Here is a 22802-nt window from a genome sequence, read left to right as displayed (position 1 = left end):
CGCCGCGATGCTGGGGACTGCAGGAGGCTCCTGGATCAGGGCAAAAGCAGGATGGACCTGCCCGGGATGGAATCTTGGAGCCCCACACCGGCCACATCTCTTCTTCGGCTCAAAGGGCTGCCCAGCCAAAGCACAGCCCCCGTGAACGTGACACCTCAAAGGCAGCACAGGCAAGGAGCACCTGGCTCGAGGATGCTGCTGCTCCCAGCAGCCCTGGTCAGCCTTTCTCAGGGCTACTGGGGGAATGGCTTTGGAGCCCTGACAGCCCCCACCTACAGCTGAGGGGCTTCAGACACCTTTCCCTGGGAAAAGGAAACCCCAAACACTTCAGCCCATCCACTCCATGGCCAGGAGCATCCATGAAAAAAGAGAACAGGCCTGACACAGACATTCTTTAAGGATGATCTAATTTAAAAACAACATCATAATGAAAATGCATGTATTTTAAAAAGAGACCCACAGCACTCCAGTGCTGGAGGCAGCCACGTGTCAGTGATTGGGACTGCTCTGTACCCATTGCCCCCACCTTCCCAGGACATTTGGACAGCTCCACATCCCCATTTTCCTTTACCACAGAAAATGTCTCCCTAGCCCCACCACACACCCTAAAGCATCAGCTGAAGCTGCAGGAGGGACAAAGGCTGGAGCATCCCCTTGCCCAAGCCAGGCATGAAGCAGCCAGGGGGCAAAGAGCTCTGGCTCCCAGCACTGCAGAATTGGGCACAGCCAGAGAAGAGCCTGCCCAGGTACCCTTTGCTCACAGCAGCTGCTGGCGGGCAGGACTGCTCTTAAAGGTAATCAATGGAGCAGAGAAGAGTTCTGGATTGCTTTAATCCTTTCCAAAAAAGTATAGCTAGCCCCAGCAGCTGTCCTCCTCCCTCTGTGCCTGTGAGGATTTGTACTTGTATGGCTGGATAATTTGACAGGGACAACACACACTCGGCCCAGGCAATCTCAGACTTCCCAAGGGAGTTTGCTCTTCACTCAGTGTGCTTTGCCAGCCCAATAAATCCACCCCCACGTGTGCCACTCTCCCCTCCCTCCCTTCCTCCACACGGAGGGCTGGGACAGCAGCCTTGGGGCGTGACTCAGACGCACAGTGGGTGAGGACATCCCCTTCCCACGGGCAGGGCATCGCCAGGTACCGGCAGCACCACGGGCACGGGGAGCCAGGCGCCGCGGCGCTGTGGGAGCGGGAACAGGCAGGGCTGTCCCACTTGTGTCAGCCAGAGGCACCAGAGCCGTGGAGCCAATGGTTAATACAGAGCCAGAGTCCCTGTCCCCGGAGCCAGGAGCACGGCAAGGGGCAGGTCTGCAGTTCACGGGGCACCCCGGTAGCTGTAGTGATTGTGGTCGGGGTCGCTCAGGGTGAGGGGCAGGCTGGGCTTGCGCTCCGGGTCCTTCTCCTCACACTGCCGCGGGGGACGCTGCTTGAAGAAGTCAGAGACGTAGTGGACCTGGAAAAGAGACGGGAAAGGCGGTTTGGGGACACCTGTGTCAGGCCAAGCAGGAGCCCAGGCAAGCAGCAGGGCTGCACAGGGGACACTCACAATGAGGACGGCAATGAGAGCCCCCTGCAGCAGCCCCACCAGCACATCGCTCCAGTGGTGCTTGTAGTCGGACACCCTGGTGTAGCCCACGTAGATGGCGAAGGCGATGAGGAAGAACTGGATGGTGGGACGCAGCAGCCGGGCCCACTTCCCCACCAGCCGGGCCTGCACGTAGAGCTGGGCAGCAAAGAAGGGAGAAATCACCCAGGGCAGGGTCAGCAGCCAGCCCAGGGATGGGGTGCTTGGGGCATGGGACCCGTGGGGGCTTCCTGTGGCACGGCACTTACCGCCAGGAACATCATGCAGTACATCCCAAAGGAAGAGTGTCCCGAGTAGAAGGACAGTCTGTGGGGCAAAAAGGAGGGGTCAGGCCAGGAGCGAGCCCCCAGCTGGTCCCCACAAGACCCCTACCCCCTCCACAGGCTCTGTCCTGCAACAAGAGAGCCTCAATACCCATCTGGGGCTGGCACTGTGAGTCCAGCACTGCTGGGCAGGTGGAAGAGACATATCCTGCGGCACCATGGCTCACCTGGACTCGGTGATGTTCTTGCTCTCTCCCTGGCAGACATTCTCCAGCTGCACGTAGATGGAGCAGTTCACCTTGGACCAGTCAGGATTACAGACAGCCAGGAAGTTTGGCCGGAGACGGCCAATCATGTATTTGGCCAGGTCGGTCAGGGACTGGCTGATGGCCCCCCCAAAGAGAAAGGTCCCAACCACCTTGTAGAGAGCAGCCAGGTAGTTGTTGAATTCTGACTTGGAGTAGAGACGGTCAGTGTAGACCAGGTATGCCTCCCCTGACGAGATCTGCAGAGACCAGGGGGCAAAAGGTGAAGTTGGGTGCTCCTGAGCAGCTCCCCAGGGGTGCAGGATGTCGTGGCTCTGTAGCAGAGGAGCCCCTGGCATCCACCTGCCACAGGAGCTCACGGGCCCTCTCCCCCTCCCTGCAGGGAACCAGTCCCATGGGATGTGGGTCTCAAGCTGAGGGTGTTGTTGCCCTTCCAGGGCTCTGGAGGTGGCTGTGCTGGGCCCCAGCTTCCAGATACAACATGTCAGCATGAGCCTGTCCTAGAGGAAAGGGGGTGGCAGCTCCTTACAATGATAACAGTGCAGCTGATGGTGACCCCGGCCATGAGGCCATGGGTGATGGTGTCTGCCTTGTAGGGGTAGCGGATGGAGTCATCGTTGCAGTAGAAGCCTCGCTTGTATGGGGAGTTCACCAGGGTCAGGATGATGAAGGGCAGAGATGCTGCAAAGCAGAGAGAGATGAGGCCTGGGGACAGCGGCCAGCAGGCTCCACACCAGCACACAGCACCACCCATCTCTCATCCCTAAGTCTCTGCTCCCTGATGCCAGGGAGGAATCCCCCCCAGGGGATGAGGCCCTGAGCCACCTGTACGCAGGGCAGGAGGACCTGAGCCCACCAGTGCACTGCCCTGACAGCGATAGGGCCCTATCAGAGCTCACAGATGCCTGCAGCACCCAGATACCACACGAGACGGCCACAAACGGGCACCCACAGAGCCTCTGTGGTTGCCCCACTCCTCCCCAGGCACAACAGTGGCGAGGCCTGATCCCATGCCCTCTCCTTACACTGCCCAGTCTTTCAGCCTAGGAATACAGAGCTGATAAAATTAATGAGCATAGGCATCCTGCAAACCTGTTTTACAGCAGGTAAAACAATCCCAGGTAAAACAGGGTCCCAGAACCCTCACAGCAGCTCCAGAGAGCCAGCGCTGGGAGATGCTGGTGCACGACCCAGCCCAGGCACAGTGGGACTCCAGTGCACCTGGTTTGCCCTCCTCATCCTCCCACAGCTTTTGTTTCTCCCAACCTCTCCTCTCCCCCGGCTCCTCGGGGCTCTGGAGGCTGCGCTGGCTGGCTCAGCTCACCAGGGACTGAACCGTCCCCGAGATCCAGAGGGGTTTTGGGGGTCTCTGCGCCGCACAGCCCCCCGCTGGAATGGGACCCCCTGCCCTTGCTCCATCCCTGCTCAGGTACAGCCAAGCTCGGGTTCCAGGACGCTCCCCAGGGAAGCGGGCCCCCTCCCCGGAGGCCACCTTAGGTCGGGTTCCTCTCCCAGTTCCGCCTTTCTCGGCGGTTTACGCCTCCCCTTGTTCCTCCGTCTCCCGGGAGCCCGCACCTTTGTCCCCGCCCGTCCCCGCCCCGGGGGTCCCGCCGCCTCCTGAGCTCGCCGAGCGAGCGCGGGGATGAAGCACCGGGGGCTGCCCCGCCACCCCCGGCCGGAGCAGGGAACCGGCCCCAGTCCCTCCGCCTCCTCCTCCCCGCACACCTCAGACGTCCATTTTCAGCTCAAATTAGACACCAATTTTCTTTCTGGATAATTTCATCCTCCAAAAAAAGCTCCCCTAAAAATATAAAGCACCGGCCCACAGGAGGGAAAAGCGCTCCGAGCGGCACCGGGACCCGGCCTCCCCCCGCCCCGCAGCCAGGGAAGCTCCAGCCGCGATCCCGATCGGGGCCTTTATTTTTAGTCCGTCTTAATTCGTTACTTCCTTTCGGCAGTTTTAGAAATATTTACCCGCACTGGGGGGGCGAGGGGGTCCTAGAAGGGGTGCTCCGAACCCACCGGCCCGGAGCTGCGGAGCCCCCGGCCCCGCTCCGTCCGCCCGCGGAGCGCGGGGCTCGGCGGCGGGCAGGCGGCCAGGGCGGCGGGGGAAGCGTCCCGGTGCCGCCCGAGCCGAGGGACCCTCCCGCAGAGCCAGGGACAGACCGGGCTCCCGCCCCCCCGCGGGATCGTTCCCGGAAAAGGGAACGGCCCCGAGAACCGGGACCCCGGACGGAGCCCGGCAGGGCTGGGGCAGGAGGCGGCGCCCGCCCGCCCCCGGTGGCTCTCGGTGGGGGGCCGGGGGCCCGGACCGCGGGCGGGCAGGTGGCTTCCACGCTGTCCCCGGCCCGGCGGCACCGGCCACGGGCCAGAGGGGGCAGACGCGAGGGGGGGACCCGGACCCACGGTCCCGCCCGCGGCCCTGGCCCCGGCCCGGGGCGCGGCCCCACCGAGGGCACCCGCGGGACGCGGAGACGCTCCGGAGCCGCCCGCGGCGGGGGCGCCGGTACGGAGCCCTCACCGACCGCCAGGCACAGCACGTCGAGCGCCACGAAGACCTTCCTGCGCTCCATCCCGCAGCCGCTGCGGCCCCGCGGCCCGGCCCCGCGGCTCACATGGCCCGGAACGGCGCGGGCCCGGCCGGGAGGTAAAGTCCGGGCGGGCGGGGCGGGGCGGAGCGGGAGCCGGTGCCCCCTCCCCGGCCCGGCCCGGCCCGGGGAGGGGCGGGAGCGGCGGGGCCGGGGCAGGTGTGGGGCGCGGCAGGGCAGGGGCCTCTCTGGACCCAGAGCCCACTCGCCCGCCACCGCTTCCTCGGCCCCGCTCCGGCGTCCGCGGCTCCGGCCCTCCCGAGCCCCCCGGTGCCCACCCCGCCTGGCCGGGCTCCCTGCCTCGGCTCGGCTCCTTCCCGTCGCTGCGCCAAGGGGAAGGGGGAGAAGAAAGCGAGCGAGGCCACTTTGGGAGCCGCCCGAGTCCCGCCCTCCTCGGGCCAATGTCCCGAGGAAAGAAAATAGGGGCAAAAAGGAGAATTCTTCCCCTGGAACGTGCTGGCTGCACTGGTGGCGGCTTGTGCAGAGCAGACGTGAGGTTGGCTCGGGGGCGAGATGGGTTCTTGAGGGGGAGCAGGGACATCCAGGAGCCTGTGGATGCAGCAGACACCGGGGTGAGCACACGGGGTGAGACGGGAGCTGATTTACCCGCTGAGATATTGGGCTGTATTTTCTGGGCCTCAGACGTCCTGGGAGCAGAACAAGCTCCCGGTGCTTCCCGTTGGGTTTGGGGACATGCTGAAACCCAGAATGGAAACAGGAGCAAAGGCTGGAGCACAGGTCCCACAGAATTCCCTGGTGGGAGCAGGGACAGTCGCATCCCGGTTGTTCGCTCCATGCCGGATGTCTGGGTAAGGAAACAAATAATACAGAAACCACCCATGGCTGATAACTGCGGGTGATTGAAGTGCAGGGGGAGTGGCCTGTGGAGAATGTCAAGGCTGTTTGTGGGAAGCCGAGAGAGCTGGAAACGCTCTCGGGCTGCCCTGGATTTCCAGGAGAGGAACAGAACCACGGGCCGGCTTTCCCTTGCCCTGATGTGCCCCGGTGCAGCTCCCTCCTGCCCTCCAGTGCCGTGGGGGCCCTGGCACACCGCTGGGGCAGGATTTGCCCCACACATTCTGCCTGCAGACCCCAACCAAACAATTGAGAGCCTCGAGGCAGGAGAGCTGGGGGGATGCCCAGGCTGTGTCGTGGAGTAGGTGTGAAGATTAAGACGCTCTGATAAATCCCCACTTCTCATCACAGCCTCCAGCAGTCCTGGGTGTGGGAGGGCTCCGGGCCGGGCCTCTGTGGGGACACAGATGTGACAGTGTGGGGCTCCGAGGACACGGCACGGAGCGCGCAGGGGCAGCGCCGCAGAGCGGCCGCAGCAGGATTTTCCCCACGGGGTCCCGGGGCTGCGGGCGGCTCCGCCCGGGACCGGCCCGGCCCGGCCCAGCCCGGCCCCGGTCGTCCCGGCTCGGCCCGGCCCGGGAACCGCGGGCGGAACGCGGAGAGCCCGGCCCGGGGCCGGCTCTGTGTCGCCCTCTGCCGTCCGAGCTCCGCAGCTGCAGCCGGGGGCTGCGGAATCCGGCCCGGACCCTCACCCGGGGGGGCTGCAGATCTCAGGGGATCCGGTCCTGCTGCTCTCACCACCTCGGAAACAGAGCTGAGTTCACACAGGGCTGAAACCTGTTTTGTGTCAAAGGATGCAAGTGAGGGGAGGGACTGCGCTTCCCGCTGCTCCTCGGGGCCTCGAAGGAAGGAGAGCCGCTCCCATCCCTCCTGCCCTGGGCTGTGCCCGCCTGCCCACCCTGGTACTCACCTCTGTGGGGCAGAGCTGGGGGGCTGCACAGCTGGAGCCCTCAGGGTCTTGGGACAGACAGCCAGAGCCAGGCACAAGAAGAGAATTTCAGGACTCTGTGATGGAACAGAGGGACTGTGTGGAGGGGAAACACGATGCAGTTGCAGCAGGAACACTCCTCTTGCCTCCAGGAGCTTTTCCTGGTTAAAGTTTGGATGCACCCCTGTCTCTCAACACCCCAGAGCTGGCAAAGGCTGCCAGGGTTTTAGAGGACCTGGGGCACCTGTGAGAGGAACAAACAGCTCCCTCCACCTGCAGTACTGAAAGGGAAAATCTCTGGGCCTCCTCCTAGGCTGGGATGGCTTCCCTGGAACAGGGAATCCTACCCTGCCTGGAGGAGAGCACTTGTGAAGGGGAGAAGACCAGACAGCAGAGGCAGGGACCCCTATTCTTGCTTTGCCATCATTATACACTGGACAGTGTCCTCTTGGCCTCCAAAAAGAAGACAGACTTCTGGCTCACTTTCAAATTAGGTTTTTAATTAAATAAATAACGGTGAGGGGTCTTCAAGGCAGTGTCACTTCACAGTGTAGGGCTGGGGGGCGAGGGAGAAAAGAGTCCAGCATTGGGAGCGGCTCAAAGTGAATGTGCTTTGTAAGAAGGAAAAAAGAAAACCCCAACAAAAAAAAAAACAGAACCAAACCTCCTCCCCCAGTAGTGACTCCCCCTCCCTGTTCCAGCCTTTTTCACCCCTCTCCTCAAAGTTTCGTGGAAAAAGCGCCGCACTCATGTTGAAAGACCCCATGCAAATCTGTAAACAACACTGAAGGACATGAAGAGATTTCTGCCTCAGCCAGCTCCCCTCTCCTTTTACTAGGGCTTGAAATAAACCAAAAGAAAAAATGGTTTCAGGAAAAATAAGAATGTTCTCAGCTGATGGAGGAGATGCCAAGGCCTGGCCCTCCCTGGGAGGGCTGCCTGTGCTCTCACCCTGCCTCTTCTTCTCCCTTCAGCCAAGGAGAGTCCTCTCACCTCCAGAAAAGGGGAATCACATCCTGGGCAGTTCCACTGTGGATCAGACATTCGTGTTTGCTTTCTGTTCCCAGCAGCTGGGAGCAGCTGGAGGAGAGGCCCCTGCCCACCACATCTGGCTGACAAAGCCATGCCCAGGTGAAGGCAGCTGCATGTGCCTGGGGCTCAGCACCTCCCAGCACAGAGCTGGAGACCGAAGCAAATCCCTGCTAAAGCACACAAACCAGATCTGGGGCTTAGGAGATGAGATCAGGTCTAATCCTGACATCCCATGGAGCTGTTTGATGCTGTCTCCATGCTCCTACTGCAGGGCTGAGCACAACTTCCCAGGGCCAGGTAAAAGGAGGATGCAGGCTCGTGGGTTTAGGTACCTGCCAAATTTCACTGGCAGCAGAGCCAAGTGCACAATCACAGCCCCAAGGCCTCTACCAAAGCAAGCAAAAACCCTCAACCCAAGCCCCTTCTCAATGTAAGAACACAGCTGGAAAAAAGGACTATCTACACCAGAACCTTGCCCAGCAGGTGAGTGGAGAGCATTTCCTGCATGGAAAAAGGGGAATGAGAACACATTGAGCCAGTGGCCAATCCCAGTCCTGGAACACACCTGGGAAGTGAAGCAGCTTTGGATTCCAGCACACCCAAGGACAGGCTCCCATGGCTCTGCACAGCACCTCGTACCTCCCTGAATGTGGCAGAAAAGCCACACTTTCCTCTCAGAACAGCCTGTTTTGTGACACAGGGAGGGGCAGGGATGCCCAGGGATGCTGTGCTCCCCTGCCTGGGACTGTGCTAGCATTCATATCCCAGGCTTCACACCCTGGGAGCTAAGCAACCTCCTCCCTCTGCTGACAAATTGTTGGAACAAACCGGGAAGTTGCAGGTGTTTTCACCTGCATTTTACCCTCTCGCATTGTGGCTCAGTGAAGATCAGGTCATCCCCTGCCAGCAGCAGCACCACAGCTCTGGGCCAGCATCACTGTGAGTCTAGAAACTCCTGTAACTCCCCACAGAAGTTCTCCCTGGCCCAGCACGGCAGGGGAAGGTGAGAACAACTCGAGTACACACGATGCTGGATCCCTTTCCAAGACCTGACACTTCTGCCCAAGGGCTGGGCCAGGCCACATCCTACCTGCAGCTGGTGGAGGAAGGAACACGTGGCTGCTGGAGGGGGAAGCAGTTGGGTGCCTGCCTGCCTGTCATGACCCGTGGCTGCTGGGAAAAGGACAGGGTGAGTGGCTCCTACACACTGCCTATGGGAGAAGGGCCAAGACTCATCAGCCTCCCTTGGCATCACCGTGCCCATCTCTGCAGGAAACTCCCAAGATCTTGCACCCTCACCATGATGGCAACACATCCCTCTTCTCAAAGCACCTCTGCCCTCAGACTGTCCCGCTGGGGCCAAGGGACATGTCCCCTGTCCCGAGGCAGGGACTCTCTGAGCGGACTGGCATCACCTGGGGTGACACATGGTCAACGTAGGAGGGGGGTGATGGACCTCCCCACTCAGGAAAGCCAGCCACCACTTTGCACGATTGTATCAGGATACACTGGAGCAGAAAGGTGTTTGGTTTCACTGTAGCCTTGGATCAAGGAGGATGGAAAGACAGATTCCGACCAACAGCTCCAAACTGCCCCTACAGGGCAGTGGAAGTTCCAGAATTTCACTCAGTCAGGTCAAAGTCCTTGCTGGGTCTGTGACAAATTTGTGACTGGAGACTCTCACTGTGACAGAGGCTCTGACCGAGCCACAGGTGCTGGGCAAGCCTGATGAGCAGTCAGGAAAGTATTTACATCTCCAATGCCAATGAGACCAAAATCTGTGACCGATAAGGACACTTGCGCAGGGGCCACCACTGCCTCAGGGTCTCTGTCCAAATCCACAGGGCCAGCAATTAAAGGCAACCCCTCGTTAATGTCTGCAGGGAGAGTGAAGTCCATGGTTATTGTCTCATCAGAGTTCTGCAACGTCTCCTGCTTCTCTGCCAGTCCTGGTCCTGCGGGCGGCAAAGCAAAGAGCTCCGGCTCAGAGGGGGTGCCAGTGTGGCGTGGGCAGGGCACAGGGACAGCGCCCGAGGACGTCTCCTCCGAAGGGTCAAAGGAGCAGTTTGTCTCTGAGGGGGTGCTGCACTCGTAGCCCTGCCCCGACTCGCTGATGCTGCCCAGGCTGCAGGCTGTGCTCTCCACACTCAGGGGCTCTGCTCAGGTGGGCACAGCCAGGGGGGAAGAGAGGAGGGGACACAGCAAGGGAGAGAAAGCCACAGTGAGTTCACGACGCCCAAACACCCAGGGCACTCCCACCTAATCCCTACAGTAATTGTTTGATGGCACAAGTGTTGCTTTATTACAGCAACCGAGATCTCCCCGCCAGCGCGTACCGAGGGAAGGCAAGATGCCGACAGCAGATGGGAGGCCATCAGTGTTTCTATGGAAATTAAAGGAAACCTCACAGACACACTGCAAGATAAGCCAAACCCTAAATCCTATCCCCTCGTGCCAACAACCCCTGGGAGCTGCCCACACAAAGCCTTCATCTGTGGTAGGACAGTGAGGGAATGAACCCATGTTGGGCTCCCTGCAGATCTTCTCACAGCCAGCTCTGTGTGAAAGCAGCTTGCACATGACTTTGGGGGCCTTAACCCAGCCTCTGGAGGAGCTGCCTGCGTCAGTGCTTTGGAAGCACCTCACTCAGGTGCCCAGTGAATAATCCTTTTGTTTTGGGAATGACCTAGGCCACCCCTCCAAGCCCAACACAGGAACAACGGTTTTATAGTCATCCCCAGTCAATGCAGAGACTCTTCTGCTGAAACCAAAACCCCATGGCAAACAGACAAAAAGGAATTACCTGTGCTCTCAATTGGTATCTGATCTTGACCAAAGTGAGCATCCAGGCAGCCAGCTGCAGAAGGAATTGGTGGGGAGCTCCGAGAACGACTTGTGTTTTCCACTTCAACCCCATCCAGGTCATTGTCAGTGAAATCCCTGTGGGGAAAGAGAGAGAGCCTTGCCACCACCTGATAGGCAGAAAGATGCAGGCAGGAGAAAAGGTGACTGGGATTAAAACCCATCAACAAATAAAGCAATGGGACTGTAGAGACACTACTAGAATGAATGTCCATCCCTCCTTGCTCTGCAGAGCCTGGTTTAGACTCTGCCCTGAGGAGGTGATCTCAGGTAACACAGTGTGGCCAAGCCCATGATAAACCAAAATGGGCTCTTCAGCTTCCTAAAGAGCTCTGCCCCCAGTTTTGTGAGCCTCAGCCAATTCCAAAGGGAAATAAATATTCAAATGCCCAGAGAACACCCAGTTCCATGGAGTGACTGCGGTGGGTCCTCAGTGTGCCAGCAAAGAGCAAATGGTGAGAACATATTTTCCCACCTTGAGTAGATTTAAGATTTCAGGTATTTTCCTGTCTTGCATCAGAATTTAAAAAAAAATAAAAAATCTGAGCCTTCATCTGGAGTTTTTAATTGATTCAGCTTCAATATTTCATTTTGACCTATTAAGAGATTTCCGTTTCAACCTTTTTGAAAAGGTGTATTTTGAAAAGTACCTTCTGTAATTAGCATACATTTCAAAGGGAAGAATTTGCCTCAAAGGGAAATTAATTCAGGTTCCAAACCACCAGAAATAAGTGTATTTTTGAATTTAAAAAGCTCCCTTCCCAAAACCTCATCAAACTGATTTCTTTCACTGAAGTCAGCTCTGAATCCCTGTCCCCAGTCGTTCGTGAATGCATTTGTCTGAAACAAAACTACTTCCAGCACACAGAAAAGGACAAGAAAGTCCACATCCAAGCAAACAGTTCTTTTATCTTCCCTCCCCACACCAGCTTAGTGTTTGTGCTCTGAGAACACCCCGTGCATCCCTCCATCCTCCCACCCGAGAAACCTTCTGGAGAAGAAAGCGCAGTCTGTTAAGCGGAGGTGCTTTGCAGCAGGAATCTTCACTGGGAGGTTAATATTACTAATTTTAGTGTGAGAATATTCCACGCACGTGGCTCCAGGGTGGAGGACGTACTTCTTCCTTCCTAGACGAGTCTGCTGAGTGAAGTAGTCATAGCGCTCTGATTTTTTCCACATGTAGTAATACTCCACGCACTCGCCCACCGACCGGGTGCGGACCTGAGGAGAAACACCCCAGTCAGGACACCCACCCCCATCCAGGTGCATCTCTTGGAGCAAGGAGCTATTTTCCCATTTAACCAGCACAGAGAATTAAAAGTGCATTACAGTGATTTACATTGCTATGGACACATTGCTGCAGAACAGAAGCACGTACTGAGGTTTCCGAGGTGGCCAGAGAAAGAACTCCCCACAGCACACAGCTGTTGTCACAGACCCGTGTGGGCCACACACACTCGTGCAGGACTTTCCTGCGCTTCCAGCAGCAGCACACTTAGCAGAAAGAGCAAACCTGCATCCATTGTCACTGGCCAGCGTCAACATGCCTACAATTAACCAGTGGTAGAACTGGACTCTCTGGTTCTGCCAACTCCCAGCACAGCAGCATGTCCCGGGGCCCAGCTCTCCCTACAACAGCATCTGCCATTCTAGAGGACCCCAGGGGACTTTACGAAACATCCACATGCTCAACTCACTCATTCACAGAAGTACTGCAAGGGCTGAGAGTTTGGAAAGAACTTTTGAGACTCCAGAAAGGGCTAATCAGTAATTAACTGACATCACTCATGCAGGTCAGTGGTGTTTGTGACTTCTCCCACCTGGAAAATAAGGCAGAGCAGGGCAGTGAACAGCCCATCACCTGCTGGCATGAGTCAACACAAAGCCTGGGATTGGAACTCGGCCATCCTGAACTCCCTGTGTCAGCCGAGGCCCAAAGCACACCTCTGGTGCCCAAGCACCTGCCTCCTTCCCCTGCTCCTGACCTGGGGGGAGCGGCCTTACCTTGTTTGCTTGGATAAGGTGAAAGTTTTTCCCATGGACCCTAAAGCCATGCTCAAAATTTCTACATTCTTCCTCGCTCCAGGCACAAAGCTCATCTGTAGCAGAGAGAAAGAGATGGAGGAGATGTGCAGAATCTAGAAAGAGCTGTACGTGCCTTGATGAACCCAAATGAAGGGAGTCCTCACCTCTGATAACCTTCACGTTGAACCGTAACCTCCGCAGTGCCTCCTCTGCATTGAAGTTGCATTTCACCAGCTCATACAAAGCCTGGGAAACAAGGAAATCACTCACAGCACGTACCTGAGCAACACACCACAAACCAGCCCGCTCACGATTCACATTTGTCTCGTAAAACTTCTATTTCCCAGGAGCCACCTTGTTGCTAAACCCAGCTTGACCATCAGCAGAGACTACCACACTTTTTAAGAGACTGGATTACAAACCCTGGGACTCAACAGATGCAGCTCCACCACAATCTAACCTGGCTAGCTTGAAGTAAACACAGCTGCTCTGAAATGATCTGCTGACTTTTCCAGTCTTCCCCTTGGGAGGGTAACCAACCTCCCCAGACCGCAGCTGGGCACACACCCTCACTTATCCATGAGGATCACTGGAGTTTGACTTCGTTCTGACCTCTGCAGGGAACGTGGCACTGTTGTACCAGCACCACCTGGGTCTGTGTGGGCTGCAGGAGGCCCTGAGCTCACCTGCTCGTTGTCCTTGACCACCTCTCCCTCTGGCAGGCTGCTGCCGGACAGCTCGTCCCACTGCCGCTTCACAGCGCGGTACAGGAACTCTTCCACCTCCCTCTCAGGGAGGATGTTTGGGTCCCAAAGCAGCTGATCTTCATTCTCATAGGCTAACAGAAAAAGCACTGAAATAAGATAATCAAACAGAGAATTCTGCTGCTTTTTGAGAAGTGGTCTGCACGGACATGCATGGGGGAGACAGAGGAGGGAGGAAATCTTTGCTTGGTACTCCAACTCAGCACTAGAGATGGCAAACATCTGCATTTTCCCTACTGATCTTGGAGGTAGATAAGCTCTTTATATCTCTTTAAGGGTCTTTGGCATGGGCTCAGCTTGCTTCCATTGTTTCAGAAAGGTTGGCTGACAAAGTTTTTGTTATCATGTTCTCAAAGATTGCTGTTTTGATTAATTAATCCTGGCAAATAAAGACTGTTTTAGTTTTCTTGTCCAGAAGCTCAACAAGCTGGCATTCATACTGCACTCATTATTGGACACAATCTGCAAATCAAGGCACCTCTGTCTACTCTGCAGACATCCCAAAATCAGAAACAGATCCAGGGAGCACTGAATGACACTAACTCACTACTTAAGGAAGATGTCAGAGGGAATAAATCAGAGCATCTCCAGATGGGTGTTCCTTCTCTTTGGCTACAGCTGAGACCCCCTCCTGCAAACCTGTCACACCAACCCAGTTCTCAATGAGCTTCACTAATTCTGTACCTGTGTTCCCAGCCCTATTAACTGGGCCTTGTTTCAGCCAATAAATCTGAATGTCAGCACTGAAAATTGCCAAGCTGGCAGATACAGAGCAAGACTGGTGATCCAGAGCCCATCAAATGCCCCTGCCAGCAGCCCTAAACCCAAACTAGGCACAAGGAAGAGGCTGCCTTACCTTTTTGCCTGTGCCTGTTTAAGCGGAGGATGGGAACAGTGGCCTGGTACTGAGGTCCAACCATGATCTCCTGAAATCCCACAACAGAGAGGTGAGAAAATTGAAATGGGAAATACTCCACGCAGGCTGTACTTCATGATTTAGGGACTACACCACTACAAGGCTGATTTATTTACTGGTAGCCCCCTCTGTCACTATTATTTCTAGTGAACCCTGAGTATTTTACAGGGTAACTAAGAAGATTTACTACCAACCAGATGATACTGTGGGGACCTTCAGCATTTACATAGTTTTAATGTAAAAGATCTATGGCAAGCAGCTAAGGTTGGAAATAAAGCAATGCAGAGGTTCTCCTGCAACCTTCACAGCCAGAATGAATTTGGAAGTCTGCTCTTCTTTTTAGAAAGATGGTTCCCCCTCAGTAAATCCTGCTGGGAATACTGCACAGCATTTCACCTTTATAGGGCCATGGGCTGCAGATTTAATTTACCAAGGCACAACAGACTTCCCTTATCTGAAGCAGAAGATGATTTTGAGATTGTATTAAAAACCTCTCTTGTAACCCACATCTGCCACTGCTGCCCACAAAATGCAAGGCATTAAGAAGCCAAATGGGGAAATAACATAGTGCTTTGGTGTCATGCATTTTTGAAACTCAGGAGCCCCCCTTCCCAATGCACTCAGGTCATTTACCTTCTTACACTCATTGGATGGGATGGAATCAACCTCTGAGTCCTCAGCCATGGAGGAAGCACATGGAGATGAACATGGCTCTTTGTCTTCATCAGCAAGGAAGTTGTTTGCTTTGTGGGAAAGGAAAAGATCTGCAGTTACAATTTTTTTATTCTATTCCTTTATGTTCCCACTCCTTCCCTTCATTTTTCTGTCCTGAAGTCCCTTTCAGCATGGTCTACAGTAACAACTTACCTGTATTTTAATTTTCTCACTTTAAGTAAAAGAATTTGCACACTTGCCACATGGATGGCCAACCTGGGGAGCTCAGACTCCTTAATATTTGAAGACAGCAGAAGAAATAACATCAACTTCATGCTGAGTCCCTGTCATGAATAACATCCCTTCATGCTGAGTCCCTGTCACGTGCTTTGGCTTCCCACATATTCCAATATTTAGGAACTGCCACAATACATCACTCCACTACTACTACTGAGTTTATTCACTTATAGAGACGTCAGATGAGGTACTGATCTTTCAGACTGCAGTTGCAGCAGGCAGCAAAACAATTCCCACTCTCTCAGTATTTTCAGTAATCTCAGTAATCAAGACAATTCTCCCCTCATCCCACTGCTCATCAACGCTCTGTCCTGTCCTACCCAAAGCCCGGTAACGCCTCTGCCATGCAGACAGTCCCCAGGAGGAAAAGTGGAAAATCTGATGTCAGGAGACTGACAAAATTAAGAGAACCATTCTCACCCTCCCCTGCACATCATATGTAAAAGTGAACAGCAGCTACTTAGGAACTAGTGACACATACAGCCAGGCTGGTTTGGGAATAAGTCCGATGCATCGTGGGACGTGACGGATGGAGTCAGATCGTCAGCTGAAGATTGTGTCTCCTCCTCTTCTTCCCCTGAAAGCAAATCCTTCGCTATTTGTTCCTTTTAACAACAACAACAAGAAAGTGAAAAATATTTTTAAATTAAAAAAAAATATATGAGCGGGAGTGAGGCCTAGAGTAAAAGCATTTTTGGCCAACAGTGGCCACATCCACAGATCTCCTCACCCTCCCACAGCTTGTCCAAAGACTGATTCTCTCTCACACTCCCACTACACCCAGACTATTTTCCCTAGAAGCACTTTAACAAGTGTCATGAGTAGCTTCCTATGGAAGCCAGGGAGTATGAGCAAGCATCCCTTTCTGTTGAGCAACTCTCACAGCAAATATCTCAAAGATCCTGAAAGAAAAAGAAAAAAATCCCCAACCCCCCAAAAACCCCACTTTCTACAGACTTTAGCTAGAATAGGAGGAGCCATGGCTTCATCTGGGAAAATACAAACTTTCCCTGGCTTTTCACACACCCACATCCATGTGCAAATACTTGTAATCAAAGTTCCATACAGAGTTTTTCCATTTTGAAACAGATATCCCTTCTTCTCTAAACACTTTACATTCATGTCTCTGCACCTTGTGTTCCTCACTGGGACACCAGAACCATGCAGGCCCCTTCCAACCCCTCTGAAATGGGGGGTAACCTCAACAACCTGTGCAGACATCCAGACAGAGAGCTGCTCTCACCTTATCCAGAGTCATATCAGGGAGGTTGGGAGTGATGTCATTGCTCTCGCTGTCCTGCTCCGAGATGGGATCAGATGCCTCATAGCCATACAGTGCGAGCAGCTCCTCAAATGGCATTTCACTACTCTGAGCAAGAGGAGGACAAAGCTGCATCAGGAAGAGAACAACCACAAGAGCACCACACCAGCTGGAACACGGACAGGCAGAGGCAGTCAGGGCAACTCTGCTACTCCGGGAGTTCTGAACAGCCTCAGGTTGGGACCCACTGTAACCTGTACCTCTCAAAGGTAGGGAAAAGCCAGGAATTTTCACCCCAAAGCAAGATAGTCTAGGGCATTTTTAAAATACATTTATCTTTTCTTCTAGATTTCAAACAGGTGAAAGATGCCAGACAGCACAACTGTATTTAAGCAGAGGAAGGGGAGGAGCAAATCCCCGTACCAGCCTTGTGCCTGGCCTGAAGAGACGCTCCCTGTCACCAAGAACAGTCTGTGTTCCACTGAGTTCTCTGTGGGACCACCCACAGCTGAAGTCAGGGCTTCACACAGCAAACAAGCAAATCCACCAGGTAATTTCCTTTCCCCTCCCCTCCTGCCTTTACCTGAGAGGCACTGAAACTCTTCTCCAGCTCTTCTAAAGATTTCTGCTTCTCCTGAGTATCATCTTCCTCCCTTTCTTCCCTCACACCATAGTTCTGGGAAAGGATCTCAGCCAGGTTCAGTCGATGATCAGCTGAGCCCATTGACACAACTGCAGGGATCAGAAGAAGTTGGACACTAGCACCACCATGGACCAAATCCTGAGATGCAACAAAGCCAGGGATGACCCCTTCTTGATGATAAGCCAGAGGAAGAGATTAGGCAGAACAGAGGGGAACAGACATCACAACTGCCAGCAGTCACTTCATCAGCACAAAGCCTGGTTCTATGCACATTCGAGTCCCACAACTGACTGGAAGCTGAATCTGAAGGTTTTTTGAGTATCTGGCTCCTCACTGGATTCACTGGTGTCACAACATGTGTGCACACACTGCAGCCCTTCCTTCACCTGGGGGTGTTTTTAGGTAATCACCCCTTACTCAAGAATGGGCAAATGGACACCTGCAGGAGCTCTGACATCTTTAAGCCTTTCCTCTGTCGAACAGCATGGGAATGAACCAACAGGCTCGGGAGATGTTGCAAGGAGATGGGCAGTGATCACAGTAACTTTGTTTCCTCTGGAAACCAGACTGACAAACAGGAGTGTGAACCCTGAGGTACCTGCTGCGCTCTGAAGGGCGGGCTCTCCAGGACATAGGCCACGGGCTGGGTATGCGACCACCCTCGGGCTCTGCCGGCCAACGGAGGCCTTCAGGAAAAGAGAAAAACATGGCTTAGACAGCTCTCCTTAAAAACACAACACCCTTCCACCCCACTTTACCCCACCAGCAAATACAATTCATTTAAGTTCAAAGCAAAAGTTACCTGAACCCCCCCACAGGGCAGTGTTAGGAATTGTGCTGTTCAAAATCAGGTGTTCCTGGCCTCCTCACCTTGCTCTCAATCCATGTGTTTCTATTCCATCTATTTTACCTCCAGCACTCCACTCTCTACTTATCCCCCCACCAGGCTGAGACCTCAGACCTTTGTAGTTTACATCTTCATTTAAAAGAAGGACCTGGACCCTCAGCTGTTCTAAACCCACACATTGTGTCTGAGCACAGCATTTTTAGGGACAGACCCTTCAGAGAGCAGCCAGCCACAGCACCCTGTTTTCTCCCTGATGCCTCACTGCACCCAGGAGCTCAGGGGCATGAGCAAAGAAACAGCTGAGCAGGCAGGGAAGGAGTCTGGCAGAACCACGAGTGGCTCAGGCGAGGTGGGAGAGGCAGAGCCCGAGCACAGGCACCTGCAGGGTGGCATTTGGTGCTCGGTCACAAGTTCAGGCAGCAGCATGGGCTGAGGAAAACAACCCAGACAGAACATCTGCTGCTCCGCAGGCTGCTGTGCATGGAAGTGCTGTTCATCGGGTTCAGTCTAGGTGGGGAGCAAACAGGTAAACAAGCAAAGCTTTTGGGTGACTGACAGCAACTGATCACAAAAGAAAATCCCAGAGTCAGTCCCCCCATCCCCAGTGACATCTCTGTAGGATACTGAGCCATCAACAATCTCGGCTGTGCACCATCACTCCTCACTTACTCAGTTGGAGCCAGGGCATTTACAGCCTTCCATTTAGCCCCTTACAATTTATTTAAGAAAACACAGTATAGCTTCACTTTAAAATCTATCCTCTAACAACAAAGCAAAGTATTCACCAGAAAAAGCCACCACAGACTGTGGGTTCTGAATAAATTCCTTCAGCTATCAACATACAGACTGGAAATTCCATAATAACCAAGAAGATGCCTCCAGTCCACCATCCCCCAAGATAACCCCACCCAGAGACCACCCTGGGTCCAGACAGAGCCCTGCAACCATGCACACAAAAAGAGAAGGGAGAAGTTATGGGATGATGGAAGGAGAAGGAGACAGACTCCATTTTGAGGATGGCCATACCAGGAAATGGCTCTGTAAGTCGGCAAAGTGTCAATGTGCCTTTGTTGGGCTTTGCTGGAATGTGACCAAGTACAAAACCCTCCTGGATAAATTCTTCCAAACAAACAAGAGTGGTTTCATGGAAAGGGTGTGGTCTACCCTTATTCCCTCCAGGTCTTGGACAATCTGCAAAACTCACTTTGCTCAGGCAATGATCTGTAGATCAATGGCACCTCATTGCCTGGGGATCAATAAGGCCTCTGAAAACAAAGACTGAAGCTGTTGGCATGGATAGGCTGGCTTGAAAAGGTGTCAAGAATACTTCAGGAACAATGAGATCTCCTATAAATAATCAAGTGCTGAAAGTAGGAGGAGGCCACTACAACAGCGTGACAATTCCAAAACTACTCAAGAGTTTTGTGGAGCACCAGAGCAAGTGGGAATGTTGGAGTCATCATGGGATAACCATGATGTGCTGGGGCTATGGAAACAAGGAACAAGTGACAGACAAAGCAAATGGCCCACTCCATGCCCAAATTTAAACATGAGTGGAACGGAACAGTCCCTCAGATTATTCTCGAACCCAGAGGACCACAGAAACAAGAGGCAAAGGAATAGAAGAGAAAGGCAGACCTGGCTTAAAAATACAACTGATGACAGAATATTCCTGATTGCCCTGATTACCAGTGCCACGGGATGTGGGGTTACTTGGTCTGAAGGTAAACGCAGCCTGACACCTCAAATCCAAACATCACACAGGAGGCAGAAATGCAAGAGCATGGCATGCACCAGAAACAGAGAACAGTTCTGGGCCAGGGTGTCACTGCTCTTGCTGCTGGTGAGGGATTCCATCACCATCAAAGGTCGCAGCAGGGAACTCCAGTTATTCTCACAGTGCACTGTGATGCTGGAAACTGGCTCCTATGCCCATGTGACATTTAATCTTGGGGGGGAAAAAAGGGAGATTAATTTATTTTAATCTCACTTTATCATCCCCAGCACCACTTTCCTCCTGCCAGCTTCTGCTGCTCAGGCGTAAGAGTACTTTCCTCTCAGAAGTTACACTGAGGTTGGTCAACTACTCACTCTCATGTTTGTATTTCTGGCTGACTCCTGCACTCCCTCCTTAGGTGTGGACTCAAGGTTTTGAGCACATGGAATGAAGTTCAGCCATCATTTAGGAAACACAGGCAGAGTCTGAGCTTTCTGCCCTGACAAAGTAATTTCCCAGTGTGAGGCCAATTGTGTCTACCCTGAGAAAACCTTCCAGACTGAAACCACTCTCGCAAAAAAAAAATGAGGAAAAAAAGGAAATTTCCCTTTCCAGTGTTACCCTTCAATAGCTAACATAGTTTCCTCAGCCAGTCTAACACTTATTTCAGATTCAGGCAGAAGTGTTCCTCCTTCCTGTGCCTGGTCCACACTCCTTGGCCATGGGGCCATTTTCTACAAACTCCAGCTGCAGTCAGAGGGAAGCAGCAGGGATGGAAACAGATTTGTCCTGCAAGTTATGTCTCTGAAAGACCAAAGAATGCACAGATGACACAACACACAGACCACCTTCTGCACTGCTCAGAAAGATCAGGGCCCCATCACACACCTGTGCAGTGTCACAGCAGAGATGCTCACAGCCAAACCTCATCCAGGAGACAATGACAGTTCCTGGATGTCCCCTGGCCAGACCTCTCTGAACCACAGCCATGCAGGTGCTCTGGCTCAACAACATGCCCAAGTAACACTTTGGCACAAATGAATGCAACAGCCTTGGTGCTCCACCAAAAGCCAAAGCATAGCGGATGGGCAAACAGGCCAGGCAGCACCTTCCTCATGTAGAACCCTGAAATACCCTGGAAGAGAAGCCCTGCCCTGGGACGAGACGCTGTCACAGCCAGTGGGGATCCAAGATCCTGCCACAGAGTACCCTGAAGTCTTCCCAGCACCCTTGCTCCATGCTGTGGTCACCATGAGGGTCACGCCAGAGAAATGAAGCATATATGTGTCACAACAACCACTACAACAAGTCAAGGATATTTGAGGGACATGGCAAGACTCAATGGGCAATGGCATCACCAGCTTGAAGTGCAATGGAGTGATGGCAGAAATGTTTCAGCACAAGACACCAAGGGAAAAATGACATGGCAACTGGGGAGGCAGTGGGGAGTCCCCAGCTGGCCCCCCTGCCTTCTGACCTCTAGGCAAGCTGGTGAGAACCATCCTGGCCATCCAAACCAACCATTCCTGACATGTTCCCCAGCCCTCTGCCATTCCCAGGATCCTGACCTCCGTGCTCCCCCACTGCTCAGGCCGCCTCTCACCTGAGAGCCTCTGCAAGCCCCTTCCAACAGCTCCACACCCCTGACTCCGGCTCCAGTGACCCCACACCGCCGTCGAGCTCTGCTGGGCCGCAGCCCCGGGGCTCCCAGTCCGCTCTGCCCCCGGCCCTCTCCCCCCGCGGTCCCGCAGCCCCCGGCCCGAAGCCCCTTCACGCCCCTCTCCGGGCCCCTCTGCCGCGGGTCAGGCCGCGGGGTCCCCGCGCCGGCGCCGCCCGCCCCGGCTCTCCCGCCCAGGAGCCCCTTCCCCTGCCCGCCCCCGCCGGGCCTCCCTGCCCGGCCCCGGCGCCCCTCGGCCCCGGCCCGCCCCCGCCCCTCGGCCCCAGCCCGCCCAGGGCCTCGGCGTCCCTCGGCCCGAGAGCCCCCGCCCCGGTGGCCCGCGGCGGCCCATCACCCCGCTGCCGCAGCACCCCGGCCCCGGGAGGCCCCGGGCAGCCGCGGCACGGGGGTCCCGGTGACCCCGCCCGGCCGGGAGCGGCCCCGGGCCCAGCGCGACCCCGGCGGCGGCTCCGCGCTCACCTCCGCCATGGCCGGGGGCGAGCGGCAGGGGGCGCGGGCCCCCGAGGCGGCGGCGGGCGCTGGTTGGCTGTGGCGCGTGGGGGGGGGGCCGGGGCCGGCTGAGGGGCTCCGGTTCGGGCCCCGGAGTTGGGGCCCGGCCGGGGCCGGTCCGGAGTTCGGGCCCGGGCCCGGTTCTTGTCCCGCCCCGCCGGTACAGCCCGGAGGCGTACCTGGGGAGCAGCACGGAGGGAGGGGAGTGGAGGCTGCCGGTGCCCGCAGGAACGCACCCCGAGTACCGGCCGGGCCGTTTGGTCGCTGCCGGAGCCGCCCCGGGACTGCCGCTGTGAGGCCGCGCGGCTCCAGCCCCGCAGAGCCCCGCAAGGAAACGAATCCCCCGAGAGCAGCGGCCCGGGCAGGCGGTGGGAAGGCCCAGGAACGGTCCCCAGCTCCTCCAGGCCACAGGGACACACCGGGGACCACAGGGGTCAGGGGAAAAACCGTGCTCACAGACCCAGCCTTCTTCATATATCACGAAGCTGGAACCTCCAGGAAACACTTTCAGGGATCCTCACTGAGCACTCCCTTGATAAAAAGTCACTGCATATCATTTAGAGTTCAGAAGAGGGAGATAATGATTGGAGCCCAGAGAGAAGGGTCAGTGCCTCACAAAGACTGGGGCGTAGACACTATCTCATCATTCGTTGCTGTGGCTGTGCTTCAAGAACCCCAGAGATGCACTTGCGGAAACTTCCAGATGTTTATTTCCAGCTCTGTTTAACTGGTGATGACCATATGCTTCCAGAGAACAATCCTCCAGCACAACAAAGGAACCAGGGATTCCTGCAGTCCTGCCAAGCCTCCTCTCCATCCCCACAGCCCCTCAGTGACCCCCTGATCCCTCCAGGACTCCTGGCTGAGCCAGCAAGGCAGCCCTTCCGCGGGGTGTGCAGGGACATTTGCCACCAGACCTCACCATATGATAGATCCCGTGGGTCATCATCCAGCTCCAGTGCCTGTGCCCAGATCTGCCTCTGGCTGTGCCCACGGAGGCCTCGTGCTCAGTCTCTGGGAGCAGCCTCTCCACCCTGGCAGTTGGCTCCATGCTGGGTTTTGCTCACGCTTCTGAGCTCAGGAAGCAAAGTGTTATCAAGTGCTTCTGAAGTGGTGGTGGCCCTCGAG

At 55.3% G+C, this 22802-nt stretch overlaps 2 protein-coding genes across 8 annotated transcripts; both read right to left on the bottom strand.

Moving 5' to 3' along the window:
* Positions 1-390: 390 nt before the first annotated feature.
* On the bottom strand, positions 391-4792 carry PLPP2 (phospholipid phosphatase 2). 2 transcript variants are annotated; one of them, XM_005531210.3, is made up of 6 exons: positions 4640-4792; positions 2648-2799; positions 2080-2357; positions 1838-1895; positions 1551-1727; positions 391-1457 (listed from the first exon to the last, which is right to left on the bottom strand). In XM_005531210.3, the coding sequence occupies exons 1-6, from the start codon at positions 4689-4691 to the stop codon at positions 1320-1322; spliced, it is 855 nt and encodes a 284-aa protein (XP_005531267.2). In that variant the 5' UTR covers positions 4692-4792; the 3' UTR covers positions 391-1319. The 2 variants fall into 2 exon arrangements, with proteins under 2 accessions (XP_005531267.2, XP_014115401.1); XM_014259926.2 differs by lacking the exon at positions 4640-4792 and adding an exon at positions 4093-4211.
* Positions 4793-7017: 2225 nt separating this feature from the next.
* On the bottom strand, positions 7018-21671 carry MIER2 (MIER family member 2). 6 transcript variants are annotated; one of them, XM_014260001.2, is made up of 13 exons: positions 21645-21671; positions 17542-17629; positions 16884-17032; positions 16283-16408; positions 15521-15644; positions 14722-14831; positions 14029-14098; positions 13095-13261; positions 12573-12654; positions 12388-12482; positions 11477-11604; positions 10325-10461; positions 7018-9677 (listed from the first exon to the last, which is right to left on the bottom strand). In XM_014260001.2, the coding sequence occupies exons 1-13, from the start codon at positions 21651-21653 to the stop codon at positions 9202-9204; spliced, it is 1761 nt and encodes a 586-aa protein (XP_014115476.1). In that variant the 5' UTR covers positions 21654-21671; the 3' UTR covers positions 7018-9201. The 6 variants fall into 6 exon arrangements, with proteins under 6 accessions (XP_014115476.1, XP_014115477.1, XP_005531265.1 ...); XM_014260002.2 differs by having other exon boundaries at positions 11501-11604; XM_005531208.3 differs by having other exon boundaries at positions 13095-13246.
* Between the last annotated feature and the right edge of the window lie 1131 nt (positions 21672-22802).

The sequence above is a fragment of the Pseudopodoces humilis genome, chromosome 28 (genome assembly GCF_049639895.1).
Source record: "Pseudopodoces humilis isolate 2021_Gansu_Grassland_sample_001 chromosome 28, ASM4963989v1, whole genome shotgun sequence".
NCBI lineage: Eukaryota > Metazoa > Chordata > Aves > Passeriformes > Paridae > Pseudopodoces > Pseudopodoces humilis.
The sequence above is the reverse complement of the archived record's forward strand: the minus strand, read 5'-3'. Positions and strand labels throughout refer to the sequence as shown.

Excerpts from the sequence above, each read along its gene's own strand:
- PLPP2 (XM_005531210.3), bottom strand. The coding sequence starts at position 4,691 with ATGGAGCGCAGGAAGGTCTTCGTGGCGCTCGACGTGCTGTGCCTGGCG. Across the intron at positions 1,896-2,079 it reads AAGAACATCACCGAGTCCAG|ACTGTCCTTCTACTCGGGAC; the intron begins GTGAGCCATGGT and ends TTTGCCCCACAG. Across the intron at positions 1,728-1,837 it reads ACTGCATGATGTTCCTGGCG|CTCTACGTGCAGGCCCGGCT; the intron begins GTAAGTGCCGTG and ends TTTGCTGCCCAG.
- MIER2 (XM_088067806.1), bottom strand. Across the intron at positions 14,099-14,721 it reads CATCCAATGAGTGTAAGAAG|GAGATCATGGTTGGACCTCA; the intron begins GTAAATGACCTG and ends GTGGGATTTCAG. Across the intron at positions 11,605-12,387 it reads ACCTTATCCAAGCAAACAAG|GTCCGCACCCGGTCGGTGGG; the intron begins GTAAGGCCGCTC and ends GTTTCTCCTCAG.